The sequence below is a fragment of the Syngnathus typhle genome, linkage group LG3 (assembly GCF_033458585.1).
Source record: "Syngnathus typhle isolate RoL2023-S1 ecotype Sweden linkage group LG3, RoL_Styp_1.0, whole genome shotgun sequence".
Taxonomy (NCBI): domain Eukaryota; kingdom Metazoa; phylum Chordata; class Actinopteri; order Syngnathiformes; family Syngnathidae; genus Syngnathus; species Syngnathus typhle.
In genome coordinates this window covers 89,580-110,078 of record NC_083740.1, presented here as the reverse complement: position 1 = coordinate 110,078, position 20,499 = coordinate 89,580, and the positions used below count along the sequence as shown (strand labels likewise).

The window sequence follows — 20,499 nt, the reverse complement described above, 5'->3', positions numbered from 1 at the left end:
CCCAAGAGCCCAGTTGACCGGTAGAACAGTCATACAAGCGGAACCAGCTAATATAATTTGGGGTGGGAAATACCTGAAGGGGGAACCCCCCCCAAAAAAACCTTCGGGTTGTCTGTCTGGGTTGTGAGGGGCTGTTGAATGCGTTGATTTTGTTCCAAATGTTTGTTCCAATTTGTAACAAACCCCCCACATGAAAGTTACTTTGAAATTCAGCGAGCCATAATATGAAATTGAACAACTCAATAAAGTGGAAGCGGCGGGCGGGACAATGACGGACTCGCGGCAGCGGTGACGTAAGGAAAAAGCTCGTCTTCTATTGGGCGGAAGGCGAAACGTCACGATGTGAAAGTTACAGCAAGATGGCCGCGCAGGTGCAGTTATTGAGGCTGGAGCCTTTCCCCGAGCACGCGAGTCCCCTGGACGTGCTCGGTACCGAATGGCAGCTACGTAGCCTTTTTCGCGACCACGCGGGGCCCCCGACCGTCCTGTTCACCCCGAGACGGCCGGCTTCGAGCCCTCGCCAGCCCGCCCTCCTGCTTCGTCTTCTGGCGCTCAGCGGTGAAGAGGCGGCGGCGGGCTTCGGCCGAGCCGCGGTAGTCTCTTCCCCGCCGCCGCCGCCGGGGCCGGGCTCGGTGAGGCTCTTCGCCAGCGGCTTATTCCTGCGGCTCCGCGGCTTCCCGACGGCGGGGACCCGCGGCATTGCGTGGCCAGTGCTGCCCGTAAACTTGGACGAGGTGGTGCTGGGTGTCCGCGGAGGACGCTCTTTGGCGCGGGACGACGCCGACGGGCTCGCCGCGAAGCTGCTGGAGCTCTGCGGGGGTGAAAGCTGTCTGCTGGCCCGGCGAGGAGAGCCGCTGCTCGGGGACCGGCCGGGACAGGTGAGCCCCCCCCCCCGCTCAGCGTCCTCCTCACAAATATCGCTCGAGAAAGAAAAGTTTAGCTTCACAAAATGTGCTCTTCTTTTTGGGATGATATTTTGTGGAAAGTGGACCACTTTGACCTTCTGCTCCCATTGAAGTGTGCTTTCGAAACACCGACTACCGACTGCTCGAGATAATCTGCCTACTCATGAGGGAACATTTTAGAAAACAATTTCCAGTTGAATACAGGTCGTCGAAACTTGATTTGCACACCTATGTGGCCCGAGTTTTTGTTTTGGTGGCAATGCATCGTGGGTAATTGTGCGCCAGCCGCAGCCAACTGTGAGCGGCGGGCGATGAGCTGCTAGCTCCTCGGTTCTGCTCTGCCTTTTCTGTTTGAGCCAGAATACGGTCGACGGACGACATGACAGAGCTGTTGTTCTGAGAGCCCTCGGCGGTTGCCGTCAAAGTCTTTGTCCCGATTGTCCGACTTGAGCTTCTGGCACCAAAAGCTGCCCGGTCTCTGTCGTGAAAAGGATTTTGCACTCAACTGGTGGAAGACAGTGTCAATTTGGATACCCAGATCACCAAGCGGTCTTCTTTTTGCACAGATACCCGACGTGCTGGTGCTGTCCTGCGGCCCGGTCACGCAGGGTCGCGTCACGCCCCGTACCGCCGTGATTCTGGCCGACCGGCCGGACGCGGCCGGGCCGGGCCCGCCCTCGAGGGAGCTCCGCCTGTGCGCTTCGGACTTTGCTCACCGCGCCGCCCGCCTGGGAGGGGACTGCTCGCTCCTGGACCGGCGTCTGGGGCTCAGCGGTGTCCCGGAGGAGCCGGAGCGGCGGCTGGACGTGCGCGTGACGGACGTGAGGCGGTGGCTGGAGGCAGACGACGGCCGCGGCGACGCCGACCCAGACGGCAGTCTTTACGTTGGCGGGCGCACGCTGCTCAGGCTGGGGATGTTTGACGGCGAGTGGGTGGAGCTGCGCTCGACAGGCCCGGCGGACAGATGGCGAGCGGCCGTCCTCGTCGCTATCCGCTCGGAGCAGGCGGGCGACGGCGCCTTTGTGTCGGAGACCTTGTGGTTCAACCTGACGGGAGGACGCCAAAGCGTGGGCGCCGCCTGCCGCATCGGGCTCAAGGTATACTCGTGCCGAGCGCACACACGCGGGCGCCATCCGTCACGTATGGTCGAGCGTGCTTGTTGGGTTTCAGAGGCGGCGTCGGCAACCGCCGTCCCGGGATGCCTCCGAGACTTCCCGCGGCTCGGGCCCGCCGCCGGCCGGCGAGCTTCACCTGCGGCCGGTGGCGGCCCCGGCCGAGCGGCCGGCGAGTCGCTACGACGACCTGCTGGCCGCGCACTTCACCGTCCCCAGGTGGGTCGCCGCCCGGTGTCTGGCGTGAGGTCATGGGCGGAAAGTTGTTGCTGGACCAGTGAGATGTGGTGGGCGCAGGCTGGTGGCGCCGGGGGACGTTCTTCTGGTTCCTGCCCGCAACCACCCGGACCTGCTGGAGGACGGCCAGAGGTGACGGAGAGCGCTTGACTGGTGTGTGACTGGTGGACCCTTAACCCTTTGACTTTTGACCCAACTCAGGTGCCGGGCACTGTTGTTTTTGGTGCAGCAGGTGTGTCCTGCTGACCAGACGGGAGAAGAAGGGGACGGGCTTTATCTGGCTGACAGAACGCACACGTCCCTCTTCACGGTGACCTTTAAGCCATCTAGCCTTCTATAAGCTCACGTCTGACTCGTGGGATGTCTCCAGGGGCCGCCGGTCAACGTGTCGGCGCCCCGCGGCGCGGCGCCGTGGAGCGGCCCATCCCCTCCGGGTCTCGAGCGCGCGGTGGACGCCATCGGACGTATCCTCGGCCCGCACCGACACGGGTGCGGTCCTCGGGGGATGGGGTGGGGGGGCAGATGTGGTCGTCTGAGCTGACGGACGGTGTGACGTGGCTGCCCTTTCAGCGGCTCCCTCCCGGCGCGCAGGCTCCTGGTCCACGGGCCGGCGGGAAGCGGCAAAGCAACAGCGGTGGCAGCGTCCAGTTCCAGACTGCACCTCCAGCTGATCAGGGTGCGATCTCCGCCGCTCGCCCAGCCGGCGAGCCCACGAGCGCTGACGACCGCGATGCCACTCGCAGGTGGACTGCGTCGGCGTGTGCGGCGACACGCCCGCCGCTACAGAGGCGCGGCTGACTTCCTTGTTGGAGCGGGCCAACGCCTTTCAGCCTTGCGTCCTTTTGCTGAAGAACCTGCAGCTCCTCTTGCAGACTCGCGGGGGCGCCGACGACGCCCGCGTCCAGGCGGCCCTCTGCCACCTGCTTCGTAGTGCCCCTGACAGGTGACGCACGCGCAACGCTCGTGAGCTACATTAACGGACCGCAGCGCCGACCTGCAGTGTACTCTCCAGGGTGGCGGTGGTGGCGACGGTCCGCGAAGCTCGTGGGCTGCCCGCCAGCGTCGTGTCTGCCTTTGTCCACCGGGTGGCGTTGGAGAGCCCCGCCGAGGGCGGGCGCCGGGCTATTCTGACGCAGCTGAGTGGGGACGTTCGCCTCGAACGCGACGTCGACCTGGAGACACTCGCCAAAGTCACGGCTGTAGGTCACTTTGCATGTCTGCATGAACGGCAACATCCGGCCGGGCCAGGCACTGGTCAGGGCACACAATGAGGATGTTAACGGCGACCCCCAGTGGACATCAACAATACCTGCACCTCGCGCGCGCGTAAGCCCGTTCCATCATGCAGTGGCGCTTTGGACCAAGACCTTGCCCGCAGGACGATTGATGATTGAGCGAGTAGGCTCAGTCTGTTGACCATTTAGCATTGCTTGTGTGCCTGTAGGGTTTGGCCTTGGGCGACCTGCGCGCCCTGCTGGTGGAGGCCGGCCGTGCGGCGTGCAGACGACTGCTCCTGGCTCGGTGAGCCTCGCTCCCGGGACGTCCGACCGACCGGCCAACGTCGGCGGCCCTATTTAGAGTCCGTCCGCATCTATTTCAGTCCCGCCCGGCGCCAGGAGGACTTGTGCTCCAGCGGCGTGAACATCCGGCAACGGGACTTCCTGTCGGCTCTGCAGACCTTGCGGGACGCCCAGTCAGAGGCCGCTGGCGCCCCCAGGGTGAGGGCCGTCCCGTGCTGAGCCTTCTTCACGTTCCGGCCACACGGCATCTCTGAGGCCACCTCGCCCCGCCCGACTAAACGACAACATGTGGGTGTGGCCAGATTCCGTCCGTGCGCTGGGAGGATGTGGGCGGCCTGGAGCAGGTGAAGAAGGACATCCTGGACACGGTCCAGCTTCCTCTACGGTGCCCGCAGCTCTCGTCCCTCAGGCTGAGTCGCACCGGCGTTCTGCTCCACGGGCCTCCGGGCACGGGCAAGACTCTGCTGGCCAAGGCCGTGGCCACCGAATGCTCCATGACCTTCCTCAGGTCAGAGCGCCCGCAAACTCTGCACTGATGCAAATTTTGCACTTACTTATGTTTGGACTTCACCTTCCATTTCTTCTGATGTGTCTTTCCAGCGTGAAAGGTCCGGAGCTGCTCAACATGTACGTGGGCCAGAGCGAGGAGAACGTCCGAGAAGGTGAGCCAGCGCCCCCCCACCCCTCTTGGTTTTTTCCTAACGGGTTTTGTCCGCATCCGAGTAGAGCCGTACGTACGTTTGTTTTTGATGGATGAAAGCAAATCAAAAGAATTCCTTCATTGCGAGTGGCCGCAATATTGTTGCCGGCGGCAGAGGATGAACCACGGGTCGGGTCGTCCGCATGTGCCGCTTTAGCGTTTGTCTTCACACACCGCTAGCGTTTGGGCTTTGCACAAAGCTACCGCACGCCCACAGCTCATGAGCCAGCCGCTTGACGTTAACCGCCGGCGCCTGTTTGTTTCTGTCTTTGCGACGAAGCGGCTCCAAATGCTAACGGGCAAACCGCCCGCATTACCTTGATGCCACTTTGCGTTCAGCGTTTCAGAGAGCCCGCTCGGCAGCGCCCTGCGTGGTCTTCTTTGATGAACTGGACTCCCTGGCGCCCAGCAGGGGGCGCAGCGGAGACTCCGGCGGGGTGATGGACAGGTGAGAGAGCGAGAGAGAGAGAGAGAGAGAGAGAGAGAGAGAGAGAGATACGCGGCCGTTCTAAGGCCGGGGGCTAACTTCTCCCTCTGACCCATCAGGGTGGTGTCTCAGCTGCTCGCCGAGCTGGACGCTCTGAACGCCTCCAGCCGAGTATTTGTCATCGGCGCCACCAACCGACCCGACCTGCTCGATCGGTCCCTGCTCAGGCCCGGAAGGTCAGGGTTCACACTTGAGAAGAGAAGGAGGGTGACGCACATGTCGACATGGCCTTTGCCCGAGGACTGACTTGAGGCTAACCATGTTGACAAGCCGAAGATTAGCATGGATAGCCGCGCTTTGGGAAGCTTCTCCTACTTGAACACAAGTGGCGCTGCGGCACACGCGGACACGCCAATCAAAGCGTACTCCCTTTCCCATCTTGATCCTCTGCAAAGAATGGCCGACATTGGTGCCGTCCCTGTTTGAAAGTGTAGCGCTGCGCGTTTGAAAGTGTAGCGCTGCGTTGCGTTCAGGTTTGACAAGCTGGTCTACGTGGGGATCAACGCAGACCGCGCCTCCCAGCTCCAAGTGCTCCGCGCCGTCCTCCGCAGGTAAGAGTGCCAACACGGGGACGCCGGAGCGCGGCTTTGACCGGCTGGCTCGCCCTCAGCTTCAACCTGGACGCCTCGGTGGACCCGCGGCAGGTGTTGGAGCGTTGCCCCGCCCGCACCAGCGGCGCCGACCTGTACGCGCTGTGCTCGGACGCCATGACGGCCGCCGTCAAGAGGAAGGTGGACGATATCCATCGCGGTGGGTAGGACCGGCCGGTGGGCGCTTTGCATCGCTCGTAGCTAAGCCGCCGCCGCCTTCCTTCCCGTTTTGTCAAGGTTTGGACTCTGAGGAGTCGCCGCTGCGCCTCACCATGGCGGACTTTGGCGTGGCGCTACGTGACTTCCAGCCTTCGCTGTCTCCGGAGGAGGCCGCGCGATACCGAGGCGTCGGGCACGATGAGGCCGTGGCGAGCCCGCCGCTGTCGGGGGGACCCTAGCCCGCCGACAAATGTGGCAAAGTGGGCGCAGGCCGCCTTTTAGCTTGGCATCCGCACCCCGCCTCTGGACACGTCTTTTGCCTCATCGGTCATTCTTTTCTCACGTGGCTGAAGGGACAACAGTGTTGAACCGTACTTGATTTTGCGGGAAGGACAGAAATAATGACTGTGACAACACATTAGAATTGTTTTGGGGGTTCCCCCCCCCCCCCCCCCCCCTTGTGCGTCGCATTGAAATTCACATGACAAATAAAAAAAGGTGGGCACAAAAGGAGCCGTTGACATTCTAGGAATTTTATTGATGGGATGCCTGTTGAACGTCGTCGACGTGCTCCAACGGGTGGCGTCGCCGAGGCTTCAAGCAAAGTGCGGCATCCGGCTGCACGTTCTGCAAGAAAACTGAAGGTTTAGCCGCCGCCAAACAGGAAGTCCGACCAAAACCCATTGAAGGTGTCTAGATGAACACGGAAAAGTTGCAGCTTCACACACAAATGATCACTGGAATTGTGGCGGTGGCTGACAAATCACTATTTTGTCCACATCAAAAGGTTTTGGGCCACATGAGCTTGGACTGTGAGTCTGGAGTCTTTCCAGACAAAAACAGTAAGTTGCAAACCAGCGAGGGCTATGTTGAGCTTAGCGCTAACACAAATTGCCCCAAAAGGCTTCAGCCCCCATCGCATTGCGTTAGCTTGTCTCGATTCTCCGCGTTGCTCCCAGCCAGAGCCGCGTCAACGGCTCTCATCGGGCCGACCGAGAGGCGCTGGCCCGCTCCCGAGGGTCTCGGACCCTCTGAGCCATTCCCGCCAGCCGCCGTATTTACCGCTTACGTGGCCTTGGCTACTTTGGTTCTCTTCATCCTCTTCCTCCTCATCAGGGTCACCTGAGGTCGCTTGAGCCCGGCGATCAGCAGCAGGAGGCGGGGCCTGGACTTGGTCAGCCAGCTCCTCAGCAGCGTCCCTTTTGGAAACCTGCAAGGCCAAGTTGTTAACAAGCGTCTAACCATCTCAATTTGCGCCCAATCCAAATGTGGCCAGTCGCCTGCCTGCCAGAACCTACAGCGCTCATCCAAGGCTTTTGCCCCGCAACTTGGAAAGGGGAACGCTGAAGAAGCATTGACTTGACCTTTTGACCCGCACGCTAGCACTCCAGATGCCCCCCCCCCCCCCCTCCAAAAAAGGCGCCTTCTTACCAGTTGACCCCGCACATGGGTTAGGTGGTGGGCCGGCGCCGCGCTGCACTGGAATGACCAGCTGGCCGGCCGGACGCTAGAAGCTTCAGCGCACAAACACCGGCTGCCAATCATAATAGGAGGGGACGGGGGAGCGGGGGCGCTTTGGTTGGCAGCACGGCGGGAGGGGGGCCGGCCCGGCCCACTCAGCACTTCTGGCCGCAAACGGCGAGCGCTCGGCCATTCGCTGAGCCGCACGCCCGTTACCACGGCAACCACCCGCTCCCCCTGGAAAGGCCGGGGGGGAGCTACAGCATTCCTTGCCTGTTCCCTTCCCTCCCTTGCTCTTCCATCCTTTCTTTCCTGCTGCCTTGCTTCCTCCCATCTTGCTCCACTGTACAACCAATTTTCCTTGTACCTTTCCTTCGTCCCACTTGACTTCCCTCGCAGGACTTTGATGCTCTCTTCTTTTCCTGCCGCTTCCATCCTTTTGTCTCCTTCCTTCCTTCCTTCTCGCTACATCTTGAGAGGTTGGAACGGCAGTATACGTTTGTGCGTGCCCAGATTGACTTTATTCGTCAAACTCCTTTATATTACTGCAGTGCTGCATTTGTTCATTGAGTGACAAGTGATGGGGGCCATAATGGTGTAGTCTACGTTTTTTTTTAGTATTGTATTTTTTAAGCGACTGTGTGTCGTCCCCTACCGGCATCTACGTGTGCCCTCGAAAATGAGCAGTTCTTGTGAAGGGGCAAAAAGTAATATATGGTCGTCCTTTTAACATGAAGCGCCAACGTATTTGGGACGACTCCGAGAAGCGTGGCTTGGATGGCGTCCATATTACGGGAACTACACGTCGGCGGGCGGGCAGCGGCGGGTTTCCTTTTGGGCGACTGCGCAAATGTGCTTAACTTGATAACTTGGAATGCGAGGGCGGACGGGCGAGCGAGCGAGCGCCGTCAAATGTGGCTGCTTGCTTGTCTTTACTAGCAACTTTTGAAGGACGCGCTCGACGCCTTCTCGCTTTTTTTTTTTTTCCACCGCAGTGTGACGTCGTCATCTCCGGCGTCGCTGGCCGAGTGCGTCATCGCAGCGGCGTCATCGCAGCGGCGCCACACGCCCCTCCCCTCCCCTCCCCTCGGCCTTCCTTTCTTTCTCGCGTTGCCCGGTGTGTTTGTTAGCAGCTAACGTCGCGACGCCTTTTCGCCGCCTTTCAGTTGCAGTCAAGAAATGGCCGCCGCCGGTATGCAGAGTCGTAAGCGGCTCCTCAAGGACGAGGACATGACTAAGGTGGAGTTCGAGACTAGCGAGGAGGTGGACGTCACCCCTACCTTCGACACCATGGGCCTGAGGGAGGACCTGCTGCGCGGCATCTACGCTTACGGTAGGCCGAGGATCGGCGAGGCCTCCGCGCAGCCCGCCGCCACGTCGCGCCGCGCCACGCCGCCGCCATAAACTCTAATGATCCCCGCTGGCGTTCCAGCTCACGTTTATGTGGCGAGGAGACGCCAGGTGAACATCGGATTAGCACCTTTGTGGCTTCGCGCTGGGTGGCTGAAGTTTCCCCGTTAGCATTAGCCACTTGGGCTAATGTTTGAAAGTCCAACAACTACGATACAACCAACACCATGTGGAAAAGAGCATGTTCGCGTCAGTCATGATACACGAGTATTGTACGGGCGTTGTTCGAAAGACAAAAAAAAAAAAGAAAAACGAGGAACCCAACAGTGAGGCCAATGTGACCGACCGTAAAGAGCATGCTTGGTGAAGAAAATGGCGTTGAAATGTTCTCACTGAAGGATGTTGTGCCATTCGCAGCATTTGATTTGAAAATGACGAGCTCCATCAGCTTGAGCACGCCAACGTCCTACATTTCTGAGTTGATCTTTTCCAAATTCCAATCAGATGCAAGACGTGCTTGAACACCTTCAATCACCAATGTCTCACCTTTACTGGGAAATGGAGCTTAGGCAGAAATAACAATATCGCAGTTGTTGGCACTATCCTATTTGATCCAAGGCATCCAATCCAAGAGATTTTTCCACCCGCCAAATGCTCGGCCATTTTGGCACAGGACGCGCGTGCTAATGTTGTGCGTGGCTTGCCTCAGGGTTCGAGAAGCCGTCGGCCATTCAGCAGCGAGCCATCAAGCAGATCATCAAAGGCAGAGACGTCATCGCCCAGTAAGAAAAGAAGCTCAGAAATGTGCTTTTTTTCTTCTTCCCTCTGACACGGTGGTTGCGTGCAGGTCGCAGTCGGGCACGGGAAAGACGGCCACCTTCTGTGTGTCGGTGCTGCAGTGTCTGGACATCCAGGTGAGCGTGACCCGTCGGGCTATTTCTTGCTTCGAGCCCCGTGCGAGTTTGCGTTGATCACAAAAAAGTGCTTTGGCGCCAAGCTGCGGTAACCGTGTCAGCCGAAAAGAGGGGGCTGGGGGCTTTCATTTGGACGTGTTTTGATGCCACATTGATGTGTGCGCACAGGTGAGGGAGACCCAGGCGTTAATCTTGGCGCCCACCAGAGAATTGGCTGGCCAGATTCAGAAGGTGACGCCCGCTCCTCGCCGCCCCTCCTCTCTCTCTCTCTCTCTCTCTCTCTCTCTCTCTCACACACACTCACTCACGGAGGCGGTCCTTTGGCTGCGCCTTCAGGTGCTGCTGGCGCTCGGGGACTACATGAACGTCCAGTGCCACGCATGCATCGGCGGGACCAACGTGGGTGAGGACATCCGCAAGTTGGACTTTGGCCAGCACGTGGTGTCGGGAACACCGGGGCGGGTTTTCGGTGAGTGCCGGGCCGACGGCCGTCCCCGTTGTTGTTTGTCGATGACTGAACCGGACATTTCCTGACAAGTCGGGCACGGAAGACGAGCGTGATTAGAACGTGACTTGTGTGTTCCCGCCGTGTGCAGCGTGGTGACACGCAACGTTTGGAGTCCAACCAGAAAGCCTGATTATCGTTGTCTGCGTTTGTTGCCGCGCTCTTTGTGTTCCTTGTGAAATCCTTGCTGACCCTTAGCACGCCCGTAGCATTTTCCCTTGGCGTTAGCGTCGAGCTATCAGCTTGCTTTCCCGCCGGTTGGCAATAACGCCGCCGCTGTGCTCGCAGACATGATCCGGCGCCGCAGTCTCCGAACGCGCGCCATCAAAATGTTGGTTCTGGACGAGGCCGACGAGATGCTCAACAAAGGTCGGTCGCTGCTCGCTCGCCCGCCCGCCCACCCTTGGCCTTCACCGAAAGCCCGGTGTGACCTCTGACTCGCGGCAGGTTTCAAGGAGCAGATCTACGACGTGTACCGCTACCTGCCCCCCGCTACGCAAGTGGTCCTTATCAGTGCCACGCTGCCGCACGAGATCCTGGAGATGACCAACAAGTTCATGACGGACCCCATCCGCATCCTGGTCAAGCGTGACGAGCTGACGCTGGAAGGAATCAAGCAGTTCTTTGTGGCGGTGGAGCGTGAGGAGTGGAAGTTCGACACGCTGTGCGACCTCTACGACACACTCACCATCACGCAGGCTGTCATCTTCTGCAACACCAAGAGAAAGGTCAGCAGCAGCAGCCGCCGCTCCCCGCCTGGCGTCCGCTGGTCAACCTGCCTGACGCCGCCACGCTTTGCTCGCAGGTGGACTGGCTGACGGAGAAAATGCGGGAGGCCAACTTCACAGTGTCGTCCATGCACGGAGACATGCCGCAGAAAGAGCGAGAGTCCATCATGAAGGAGTTCCGTTCCGGAGCCAGGTGAGCCACGTGCGTGGCGTGCAACTCGCACAGCCACCATGTGCGCTCCTTAAAACAAATTGCTTTTCGTGTGTGTGTGTGTGTGTGTGTGCGCCCGCCCGCCTGCGCAGTCGCGTGTTGATCTCCACCGATGTGTGGGCGCGCGGTCTGGACGTGCCTCAGGTTTCCCTCATCATCAACTATGACCTCCCCAACAACCGAGAGCTCTACATCCACAGGTAGGACGCCGTCCCGCCCGCTCCCCGTCGTTGCCCGCCCCCCTTGACCCGCGACCCCTCCCGACAGGATCGGCCGCTCCGGTCGCTACGGCCGCAAAGGTGTGGCCATTAACTTTGTGAAGAACGACGACATCCGCATCCTGCGCGACATCGAGCAGTACTACTCCACGCAGATCGACGAGATGCCCATGAACGGTGAGTGCGCATGCCGCCGCATCGCTAGCGCGCCAAGATTGGAATGTTGGACGAGGCGGAAACCTTTTGCGGGTCTTGTGTGCAGTGGCTGACCTGATCTGACGGTGCCGGAAGTCGCGCCCACTTTTTACTTCCCGTTTGAGCCTCGACGTGTTTGTAAATAAAGCTTTTTTTTTTTTACCCTACCTTGTGTTCTTGTAGCAATAGCTGACAAGGCAAGGCAGTCTGTGTCTTTAGTTGTTAAATTGACATTTATTTCACATTACAAGTTCAGCTTTTTGGAGATACCGTTCAAATTACAAGTCTGAGTTTGTTTTTTTTGTCAAAACATACAAAAATATTCACCTTGAATAAACTTGACTTGATCCCCACTAAGTGTCCAATTTCCTAACGGCGCTAAGAGCTCGGCACGCTAACGAGAAAAACGACGGCGCCTGACTTGCCGTGCGTAGTTTTTGTGTATGTTTGCAGAAAACGGTGCAGTCGGCCCCCTAGCGCCGCAGGAACCAGATCTCGTTGCGGCGGTGCGGGACGCCAGGGTTTTCGTAGACGGCCACCATGTAGGTGTCGGAGCGTAGGCGCTCGGCCGCCGAGGCGTCCAACAACTCCCGCAGCAGGCGGCTGTGGCGAGTCACCGTCTCCTCGGTGGTCGTCCCCAAGAAGGCTCTGCCGCAACGGGGGTTCGGGTTAAGCTCCACCGTTGCGGTGGATGGCGCGAGCGACGCAGCCTCTTTCTTCACCTGGCCACAACGGTGAAGGCGTCCCGTTGCACCACCTCCACGTCGGGGTCGTGCGGCCGCAGCGGCGCGTCTTGGAAGGCGGCGGGCAAGTAGAAGCCGGTCTCCACCTCCTTGTCCAGCGTCTGGCCGTCAGCCGTCACCATCACCGTGCTGACCACCGGCACCGTCAGGCCCAGGTGGCCGCCTGCCCGTATGCACAGCAAAAACACAAACGAGACGCCTCGTAGGTGCAAAAGTGGCCCGTCGCCGTGCGTGCTGGAAAAACACGCTGCCGCGTGCGTGCGGGTGCGCATGCCACCTGCCGAGTTCTCCTTGCAGATGAAGCGCATCAGCTTCATGAAGCTCTTGGAGATGCTCTGCTCGTAAAGTTCCTCAGCCTGCCGCACGCACGCCCACTTGCCCGCCGGGTACGCGCGCTCCTCCCACATCACCTCGCCCATCTTGGCACACGCAAACAAGTCTCGTGAGTGACGGCATCCTCGTCGCCGGCCGAGCACGCGCTCAACCCACCTTCTCCTGACAGGAAATGGGCACGAAAGGCACGGGCTCCCTCTGCTGGTTGTGGCGTGCCATTTCGTGGATAGGCCCCCTCATTTCTACCCCAAAAAAAGCAAACAAACCATGAGCGTGGATTCGTTTGAGGTGGTCATTTTTTTTATTATTAATCGCATTTGGAATTCATCGCTGACTCTCAGTGGTCAGCTGTCTGGGCAACGTGTGCGCATGGTCCTCGAAATTTTGGCGCGCATCATTTAACAAATGCCCTCCTTGAAGGACATTTCCACCTCCCATCTCACCCGCAAGGCGACCACGATTGTGAGTGATGTGAGTCACCCCGCTCACTCTTTGTTCGAGCTTCTGCCCTCTGGGAAGAGGTACAGAAGCCTGCGCTCCCTCCCGCACCACCAGACTCTCAAACAGCTTCATACTCCAGGCTGTCAGGATCCTGAACTCGCTTCCCCGTTCTGCGTAGCGTCCTGTACTTTTACTGTCTGTATGCACACTGGCTCTTATTTGTTGTGTTATCTGTTGATTTATTATTCCTCTTATTTATTGTTTGTGCCTTCTTGTTTTTTATATTGCGTCGTTTACTTGTATGTCTATCGTGTACTATGTCTTGTCACCGTGGGATAGAGAAAACGTCATTTCCATCTCTTTGTGTGTCTCGGCATGTGAAGACGTTGACAATAAAGCAGACTTTGACTTTTTTGACTTTGAAATTTAACCAGCGCTTCAAAGAAAATCGAACTGCAATTGTTTTTGGACCCAATCCTTCACTAAAGGGAACGGAGCACCACGGAGAAGGGATAGGTTTTATTGCCATGGAAAAAGGAATTGAACTTGTCTTTTTATCCATATGAAAACCAATCGGCGAACTAAAGGTTGCGAATTGCAGGGCAACGGTTAGTGACGTCAGTGCGTGCGAGCGAGCACAGCAACGTAATGACGTGTGCGCTCACCTGTCGGCACGGTGACCTGGTGCGTGCTGGCCACGGCCCTCCAATGAGTGAGCAGTCGGTCCGATTGCTCCTCCCCCATCGGCTCGGGGTTGTCCGTGATGTCCTCGTCCAGTTGCTCATCTTCGCCCAACCCTTCGAGGTCCTCCAAGGAGATCAAAGCCATGCCGCCCACCTGTCACCTGAGCGGGAAGGGGAGGCAACGACGACAACCGCCGATGACGCCATCATAGCGCACAAGAGGAAGGAAGGAAAGAAAGGCTTTTCCTCCAAGGGACGCACTCCATCATTTATTTGGATTATTGAGAGCGAGCGAGGGAGGGAGGGTGACGTCATCCCGGACAGATCGGAGCAGGAACTCCATCGTTAGCGTCTAGTTAGCCGTTAGCCTGCAGCTAACCGTCACGTCGATGACTTCATTTGATCCTACTTTAGCTACGTTTACATTTCGGCTTCGTTGGCTGAACGCCGCGACGCGAGCATGACTGGCGCGGTGAGGGAGGCGCGCGTGCTTACCTGCTCGCTCGCTCACGCGCGTACTCGTCACGACAATGCACAGGATCGACGATGCTCGTCCTTCTGCGGTAAGCACGTCGTGAGGCTTCCGGCATGAATCCCGAGGTCTCTTCAAAGTAACAGCTTCCATGCGGAAGTGCTGCCTTTTCAAAGCCGTGGCTGTCGACGTTCGCACGTTTAGTCCGTTGAGAGAGGAAAAAGAAAAAGAGCAGAAAAGAAAAGAAAAGAAAAGAAAAATAAGCGCCGGCCCTGTCCGGAACGCAACCGGGATTCATGACAACGCGTCAGGAGCGGATCTCCCCTGCAGTCAGAACAAGTCCCCGTGACGTTTTGGTTTTTCTCTTTGTCAATTTCCTTTGTATTAAAATGAGAGAGATGTGATTTTTATGGTTATAAAATCAATCAATAATAAAATCAATCAATCAATAAATGGCACTGTTGAATATCGAGACGTCTCCATGACAACACGGACGAGAATGGTGGAGTTTGCCAGGGGGCAGCAGAGCAGCGTTTTCTTCTTCTTCGTCGTCTGTCGCGTGAGCCTGCCCTGCATTTCTCGCTTCATTTTCTTCGGCGGCGATTCAGCGCAGCCCCTCTTCCAAATGTGTTTTCCCGATAACCTTTGTCAATTCATGCACACGCACCGCACCTGTCCATGACGTTCGAGCGGTTGTCTGTCTCCACGGTGTGTGTGCTGTCGGCGTGCACGCCGCGTGCCGCGTGCAGGCGAGTCATGCTTATTTGTTCCACCTTGTGATGATCTAATGGGATGCAACAACCTGACCTGCCTGTCGTTGCGCGCGCATTTTGAAGCCCACCGAGTGTTTGTTCACCTGCGGAGGTACAAGCAAAATGCCATCCCATTAACCCAAACGACGTTCCCTCCCTCAAGTAAGTGCATATGGGTTCGGTTGTTGAGCTAGCAAAGTTGCGAGCATGCAGATGATTGTCTCCTTCAGGTCTCCGTAGCAGAAGGATGGCGGCGAGACATGTCAACCTCCTGTTCGGCTACCTAATTCATGCCCTGAGCGATTACTTGGAGCCCAAAATGTTCGTAGATCTCATATTGGTGGGTGGTTAAAGCGAAAGAACGCTGACCAATCAAAAGGCGCTACACGCTTTCAGGAGTGCAGTGCATGCGCGTGCGTGCGTGTCAGTCAAATGTGCTTAGCTGCTGTCAGACAGAAGGTCGGAGGTGAGCCGTTGGCAGTCACTCGCCGCAAAGTGCGTCTTTAAAATTTCATCGGCTCTCCACGCCCCTGCCGCAGTGCCGATCAATAAATTATTCAAGCTGAGTCGAGGTCGCTCGGCTCCGCCTCCTCCAGTCAAACCTGCGGTGGCTGGCCATTGGATGAGGTGCACTTTGAAGCGAAGCCCTCAGTTGCCACGACGACGACGACGCCCGCCCGCCCGCCGCTGCAGCGGGTTGCCAGGGAAACGGCCGTCAGCTATTCTCGGTTGCCGTGGGAACAAGCGGCATTGCCGAGAAAAACAAGAGGCGCCATGCGCGCGCCGATCATCTCGATGGCAAAATGGACATTTGGCCAAATGTGAGCGCCTCAGCCTTTAGCCTTTAGCCTGAATTGACATTGCATCGTCTGTCACCTGTCTGGACGTATAGCTTTCCTTTTCTTGACTTCATGTGAGCGTAGAAAGGTGTATGCGCCGAGGCGAGGCGAGGTGCGGCGCGGCGCGGCGCTAGGCGCCATCTCCTTATGACAGTCACAACTTTGAGCTATCTACTAGCTCGGCCTGATCACAGTCCTTTTGCCGTCGCTCTTTCTGTCCTCTTTGGTGTGCTCCACTCGTTAGCGCTCGTCGTTGCCACCGACGCAAGAGGCCAACACCAGAGGCGGCCGAGCCAACGCATTCCATGCACCGAAAAATATTCTTCTTTGCTTTTCCATGTTATAATATTTTTGCGTTTTTTTATGAGCACACCATTTTCATTTCACCACGTTGAATGGAAAAGATGATTGCAAGGCTTCCGCTCGAGCCACGCTGCAAAATAGGTCGCAAAAATGAAGCAGCACCTCGACTTTGGCTGTGTGCACGGGCGCAGGAGGTGCAAGCAAAATGGAATGCGTAATGCGCCAGCAAAGGTGTCCGTCCGGACGGCTCCCGTCGCGGTTCACGTGCGTTCGCCTCGTGAGACAGCTCAGGTGATGGAGGCAAAAAAAGAAGAAGTTGTCCATTAAGTTGATCAATAATTCATAAAAGTCGCTGCAGCTGTTTCGTGTAATCAGAGCCCTGCCGACCCAAACGCCCCCTCCCTCCCCTCCCCCCACAAACAGTACAGCATCATCATAATGCCTCGGAGAGCAAAAAGAATATTACTAGGTCAATGAGAATCGGGTCAATAATAACCACAACCATCTTTTGGATATGCTTTTAATCCTGCGTGCGTGTGTGTTTGTGCGGGCGGGCGCGCACGCCCATGCGTGTTTGAAGGTCACTCCACTTCCTGTCGGTCAGCACTTTGACTTGCTTTGTTTGTTGGTGCATGTGTAAACTTCCTACTTCTATGTATGTTTTGGGGACATTGTTGCTATCATTTAAATAATAGAATCAATCATTTCAAAACACACGCTACATCAACAATGCATACACGCACAAGTACACACAAGACGCGCGCTCAGAGCAAGGGCCGCTGATCAATATGGTGGACTGTCTGTTTCCCACGATCTTGTGTGTTGGCGTCAGAGGTGAGCCCCTCCCTTCCGAAGATCATTGATCGTTCTGTTGAAGCTTCATCAGCAGGAATCGACAGCCATGCAGGTTGGATACATGCCTTGCACGCGTGCGCGCGCACGCGAGCTCAGCAACAATCATCGTGTTCAAGTCGTGCAGTCGCAGAAGGGCAGAGGTCAGAACCAGATGCCGAATCGATGTCCACGGTCGGATGTCACTCTATGCTCTCGTTCACGCAAAGTAATGAACGCTCACGCGCACACGATCGCGCAGATTCACTTGACTCGTGCACGCAGCCCCAACGAAGAGACTGACTGGCCCGGCTGCGGCGCAAGAGCGTCGCTTATTTTCATGCGTTCAAATTTCAAAAAGCGTTTGCGTGATTACTTTGAAGGCGGCGCGGCGGAAGTACGGCTCGCTCTCTCGCCTGCTCGCTCTCTCGCCTGCTCGCTCTCTCGCCTGCTCGCTCTCTCGCCTGCTCGCTCTCTCGCCTGCGCGCTCTCTCGCCTGCGCGCTCTCTCGCCTGCTCGCTCTCTCGCCTGCTCGCTCTCTCGCCTGCTCGCTCTCGCTCGTTCGGCAAGGTTCTGCGCGCGCTGAGCGCCCGCAGCTACACGGGCCGCTCGTCTTCGGCGCTTGGTGCGTGCGCGTGCTCGCTTGCTCGCTCGCGCTCCCGAGGGCGAACTGCGGCGCGCGCGAACCGAGATGGCAGCAGGACGCCATGGCGGCTGAAGACAAAGCGAGCCGTGCGGAGAGCGACGCCCGCGGCGCCGTCGGTCGCAGAGCCCGGCCGGCCGCGGAGCGCGCGTCGGCCGCCGCGAGCCTGGCCCTGAGCGCGCTCTCGCTGCTGCTGCTGGTGACGGCCATCGGCACCGAGCACTGGTACGAGACGGACACGCGGCGCCACCGCGACAACTGCGAGCGGCAGGGCGCCGACTCGGGCGGCCAGCAGAACCGCGACATGCCCATCTACCACCTGCCGTTGCTCGACACGGGCGCGGCGCCGCGCGACGTGGCGCTCCTCAAGCCCGTGCACGTGGGCAGCCGCGAGGACGAGCTGCTGGAGAACTGGCGCGCCATCCTGGGCATGGGCATCCTCGAGACCGAGTGCGGGCGGCCGCTCTTCTCCACGCACGCCGGCCTCTGGCGCAAGTGCTACGTCGCCGGCCTCGACCCGGACATCGACCGCCTGGTCGACAGAGGTGAGCCGTCATGACATTTCATATACTGTACGTATAAGGGCGAGTGTCAGCGTCTGCGTGTGTTCATTGATCTGCTCCGTGCATGTGTGTAACCTGTGTGCGAGCGCTTGTGTTGCGCGTGTCATGTGCGCGCATTGGCGCGTGTGTGTATGCAGGGGGGGGGGGGATGCTCGCAGGTGTGTGCAGCCAAGTGCAGCCTGCCACAAGTTCGCAAACGACAATCCCGTTTTGAGGTGTGTATGTGTGTGCGCGCGCAGGTATCGCGGAGCGCTGCACAGCGGTCAAGTATCATTTTTCTCAACCAATCAGACTGAGGAACATCCCTCTCAACCTGACCAGGAGCATTCAGCAGGACGAGTGGCATCTCCTACGTGAGTCGCCCCCACACACCTAACCCCAGCCAGCCAGCCAGCCAGCCAGCCACACCCACATGCACGCACGCACGCACGCACGCACGCACACATACACGCACACACACACAGACACACACACACACACTTTTTGGAAGCAGAACTCAAGAACATATACGTATAGCATCCCAGCTGAGGGGAGCGGCCATTTAACATGCAGCTTGCTGTCCAATGTCCAATCGCGGCTCAGCTAACACGTGACGTTTGCGAGCTGGGCGGAGATTGGCCGCTATACCTGAGCAACTCGGATGTCATTTTCAGTGGTCAGCGAGTGGTGAATTTTGCCACCCGTTTCATTCCTATTCCCAAATGCTGCCCTTATAGACTGCATGGGGCCGCATCGAACCTTTTGAACAATCTGGTGGCGTGAGCACATGCATGAGCGCCGGTCGGTCTCCCCTTTTGCCGTCAGACCTGCGACGCATGACGGCCGGCTTCCTGGGCATGGCGGCCGCCGTCCTGCTGTGCGGCAGCATCGTGACGGCCGTGGGCTTCTTCTGGGAGGGCAGCCTCACGCGACACGTGGCTGGACTCCTCTTCTTCATGGCAGGTGCGTGTGCACGTGTGTGAGCCGGGTTTGCCTGCCAGCCTGCGTGGCTGCCTGCGTGGCTGCCTGCGTGGCTGCCTGCGCGGCTGGGCTGCCTGCGTGGCTGCCTGCGTGGCTGCCTGCGTGGCCGCCTGCGTGGCCGCCTGCCTGTCCGCCTGCCTGTCCGCCTGCCTGTCCGCCTGCCTGTCCGCCTGCCTGTCCGCCTGTCTGTCCGCCTGCCTGTCCGCCTGCCTGTCCGCCTGCCTGTCCACCTGCCTGCGCGTGTTCACAGTGTTTGGGTTGCGTACGCCCCCTGCTGGCGGCATAAACGAGCGCTTCTGATGTCTGAGCTCACTCACTTTCACTCACTCGCTCGCTCGCTTGCCTTCAGGAATCTTCTGCACCATCTCTCTGTGCACGTACGCGGCCAGCGTGAGCTACGATCTTTCCCGCAAGCCCCCCTTCATCTACGGCCTCCCGGACGACGTGGACCACGGCTATGGCTGGTCGGTGGCTCTGGCGTGGGGCAGCCTGGCTCTCAGCGTGGCCTCGGGGTGCCTGGGGGCCGCCTTGCCGATGCTGCGCCACGCAGGGCCGTCCCGTGACAAGGTCGTCCGCGCCTCCGCCGTCTAAAGTGACGACGTCAGCTCCCCTGCCCTGCCCTGCCCTGCCCTGCCCTGCCCTGCCCTGCCCTGCCCTGCCCTGCCCTGCCCTGCCCTGCCCTGCCCTGCCCTGCCCTGCCCTGCCCTGCCCTGCCCTGCCCTGCCCTGCCCTCCTCCTGGCGCCCAGAGAACCGTCCACCCGTGTGTCAATTGGCAAGAAAGCGAGGTGACGCAAGTTTGACTGGCACGGTTGCGGTGGTAACTGACCTTTGCTCAACTCTCAATCATGCTGAATAACAAAAATAATTTTGATCGTAATTACATAGCAAGCCCCAAATGATTGCAAGCCATGGGCTCCAACATGGAAGCATCATTTTTCAAATAGCGCCTCAACACAGTCCATGACAAAAACATCCTGCAAAGCACACAGGAGGGGTACGATAGCGAATGCCACGGACGGGCTAACAAAAAGCACACGCACGCGCACACACCGGTGCAATGATAGCTTTGGTAAAGTCCCACCAAGTGAGGAGGCGTTTGGTTCCGGTGGCAGCTAAAGATCTGCCCGTCATCTGCGATGCGAGGAGGACTCAAGATCAGAGGACTTGGTGAGTTTGGCAAAGGCAAAGCTCCTTTCATGCCTAGTTGCCATTTGGAGAGAACGGCAGCTGGGAGTGTCTTTCAGCGCCTTCAAGCATCCTTGTCGAAAGAAGTCAGTTGAGTTGGCCGTCACCGAGCAGAACGTGTCTCTCAAAAAACAAACAAGAAGAATCGTTCAAAGCACAGCTCGTGCTTGTTTCCCCCCCCTTTTCAGTTGACTGCTTTTTGTGAGCCTATCTATGTGTTTAGATGGACTGCTTTTTTGTGAGCCTATTTGATTGTTTGGATGGAGCGCTTTTCGTGAACCACGCCTCGCCTCGCCTCGCCTGGTCAGTCAATGTTGACGCCAATGTAAATAAATGCAGCTGCTCTACTTTGTTTGGTGGAAATCCCAAATGAAGCAACGTTTCAACGGCTTGCCTGTTTCCTCAACTATTTCTGCTGGCTGCTGCAATTTCGGGAGATGAGCGTACTTTGCCTTTTC

At 58.2% G+C, this 20,499-nt stretch overlaps 4 protein-coding genes and 1 long non-coding RNA gene across 8 annotated transcripts; 3 read left to right on the top strand and 2 right to left on the bottom strand.

Annotated features, from left to right (window-relative positions):
- Positions 1–318: 318 nt before the first annotated feature.
- On the top strand, positions 319–6,178 carry pex6 (peroxisomal biogenesis factor 6). Its single transcript, XM_061273246.1, has 18 exons — positions 319–878; positions 1,472–2,002; positions 2,076–2,236; positions 2,315–2,386; positions 2,456–2,564; positions 2,625–2,743; positions 2,825–2,930; positions 2,998–3,197; positions 3,267–3,453; positions 3,699–3,775; positions 3,855–3,972; positions 4,077–4,282; positions 4,375–4,436; positions 4,814–4,922; positions 5,021–5,137; positions 5,435–5,512; positions 5,572–5,711; positions 5,789–6,178. Exons 1-18 carry the CDS (start codon positions 360–362, stop codon positions 5,947–5,949), a joined length of 3,072 nt encoding a protein of 1,023 aa, XP_061129230.1. The 5' UTR covers positions 319–359; the 3' UTR covers positions 5,950–6,178.
- A 75-nt stretch (positions 6,179–6,253) lies between these two features.
- On the bottom strand, positions 6,254–8,252 carry LOC133150792 (uncharacterized). Its single transcript, XR_009713811.1, has 3 exons — positions 7,142–8,252; positions 6,773–6,920; positions 6,254–6,337 (listed from the first exon to the last, which is right to left on the bottom strand). It is a non-coding gene; the product is annotated as an uncharacterized LOC133150792 (long non-coding RNA).
- On the top strand, positions 8,250–11,645 carry eif4a3 (eukaryotic translation initiation factor 4A3). The gene is made up of 11 exons (XM_061273266.1): positions 8,250–8,504; positions 9,231–9,303; positions 9,369–9,435; positions 9,604–9,666; positions 9,772–9,904; positions 10,229–10,309; positions 10,388–10,668; positions 10,746–10,861; positions 10,972–11,079; positions 11,147–11,274; positions 11,360–11,645. Exons 1-11 carry the CDS (start codon positions 8,351–8,353, stop codon positions 11,374–11,376), a joined length of 1,221 nt encoding a protein of 406 aa, XP_061129250.1. The 5' UTR covers positions 8,250–8,350; the 3' UTR covers positions 11,377–11,645.
- Positions 11,507–14,145, bottom strand: soul4 (heme-binding protein soul4). 2 transcript variants are annotated; one of them, XM_061273280.1, is made up of 6 exons: positions 13,988–14,145; positions 13,475–13,653; positions 12,525–12,610; positions 12,313–12,454; positions 12,015–12,198; positions 11,507–11,940 (listed from the first exon to the last, which is right to left on the bottom strand). In XM_061273280.1, exons 2-6 carry the CDS (start codon positions 13,635–13,637, stop codon positions 11,766–11,768), a joined length of 750 nt encoding a protein of 249 aa, XP_061129264.1. In that variant the 5' UTR covers positions 13,638–13,653; positions 13,988–14,145; the 3' UTR covers positions 11,507–11,765. The 2 variants fall into 2 exon arrangements, with proteins under 2 accessions (XP_061129264.1, XP_061129262.1); XM_061273278.1 differs by having other exon boundaries at positions 12,015–12,454.
- Positions 14,146–14,522: 377 nt separating this feature from the next.
- tmem178a (transmembrane protein 178a) lies at positions 14,523–20,427 on the top strand. 3 transcript variants are annotated; one of them, XM_061273275.1, is made up of 6 exons: positions 14,537–14,672; positions 14,801–14,878; positions 14,947–17,877; positions 18,135–18,248; positions 18,700–18,837; positions 19,205–20,427. In XM_061273275.1, the coding sequence occupies exons 3-6, from the start codon at positions 17,397–17,399 to the stop codon at positions 19,444–19,446; spliced, it is 975 nt and encodes a 324-aa protein (XP_061129259.1). In that variant the 5' UTR covers positions 14,537–14,672; positions 14,801–14,878; positions 14,947–17,396; the 3' UTR covers positions 19,447–20,427. The 3 variants fall into 3 exon arrangements, with proteins under 3 accessions (XP_061129260.1, XP_061129258.1, XP_061129259.1); XM_061273274.1 differs by having other exon boundaries at positions 14,527–14,878; XM_061273276.1 differs by lacking the exon at positions 18,700–18,837 and having other exon boundaries at positions 14,523–14,878.
- Positions 20,428–20,499: the final 72 nt, after the last annotated feature.

What these genes read in the sequence shown, in the direction of transcription:
- pex6 (XM_061273246.1), top strand. Translation starts at nt 360, where the DNA reads ATGGCCGCGCAGGTGCAGTTATTGAGGCTGGAGCCTTTCCCCGAGCAC. An exon ending in AGGCCGCTGGCGCCCCCAGG is followed by an intron (nt 3,973 to 4,076) that starts GTGAGGGCCGTC and finishes GGGTGTGGCCAG; the next exon opens with ATTCCGTCCGTGCGCTGGGA. An exon ending in TCCCTGCTCAGGCCCGGAAG is followed by an intron (nt 5,138 to 5,434) that starts GTCAGGGTTCAC and finishes CGTTGCGTTCAG; the next exon opens with GTTTGACAAGCTGGTCTACG.
- eif4a3 (XM_061273266.1), top strand. Translation starts at nt 8,351, where the DNA reads ATGGCCGCCGCCGGTATGCAGAGTCGTAAGCGGCTCCTCAAGGACGAG. An exon ending in GGCAGAGACGTCATCGCCCA is followed by an intron (nt 9,304 to 9,368) that starts GTAAGAAAAGAA and finishes GGTTGCGTGCAG; the next exon opens with GTCGCAGTCGGGCACGGGAA. An exon ending in GAGTTCCGTTCCGGAGCCAG is followed by an intron (nt 10,862 to 10,971) that starts GTGAGCCACGTG and finishes CCGCCTGCGCAG; the next exon opens with TCGCGTGTTGATCTCCACCG.
- soul4 (XM_061273278.1), bottom strand. Translation starts at nt 13,637, where the DNA reads ATGGCTTTGATCTCCTTGGAGGACCTCGAAGGGTTGGGCGAAGATGAG. An exon ending in CCAGGTCACCGTGCCGACAG is followed by an intron (nt 12,611 to 13,474) that starts GTGAGCGCACAC and finishes TTTTTGGGGTAG; the next exon opens with AAATGAGGGGGCCTATCCAC. An exon ending in CCATTTCCTGTCAGGAGAAG is followed by an intron (nt 12,455 to 12,524) that starts GTGGGTTGAGCG and finishes GCGTGTGCCAAG; the next exon opens with ATGGGCGAGGTGATGTGGGA.
- tmem178a (XM_061273274.1), top strand. Translation starts at nt 17,397, where the DNA reads ATGGCGGCTGAAGACAAAGCGAGCCGTGCGGAGAGCGACGCCCGCGGC. An exon ending in CGACCGCCTGGTCGACAGAG is followed by an intron (nt 17,878 to 18,134) that starts GTGAGCCGTCAT and finishes GTGCGCGCGCAG; the next exon opens with GTATCGCGGAGCGCTGCACA. An exon ending in ACTCCTCTTCTTCATGGCAG is followed by an intron (nt 18,838 to 19,204) that starts GTGCGTGTGCAC and finishes GCTTGCCTTCAG; the next exon opens with GAATCTTCTGCACCATCTCT.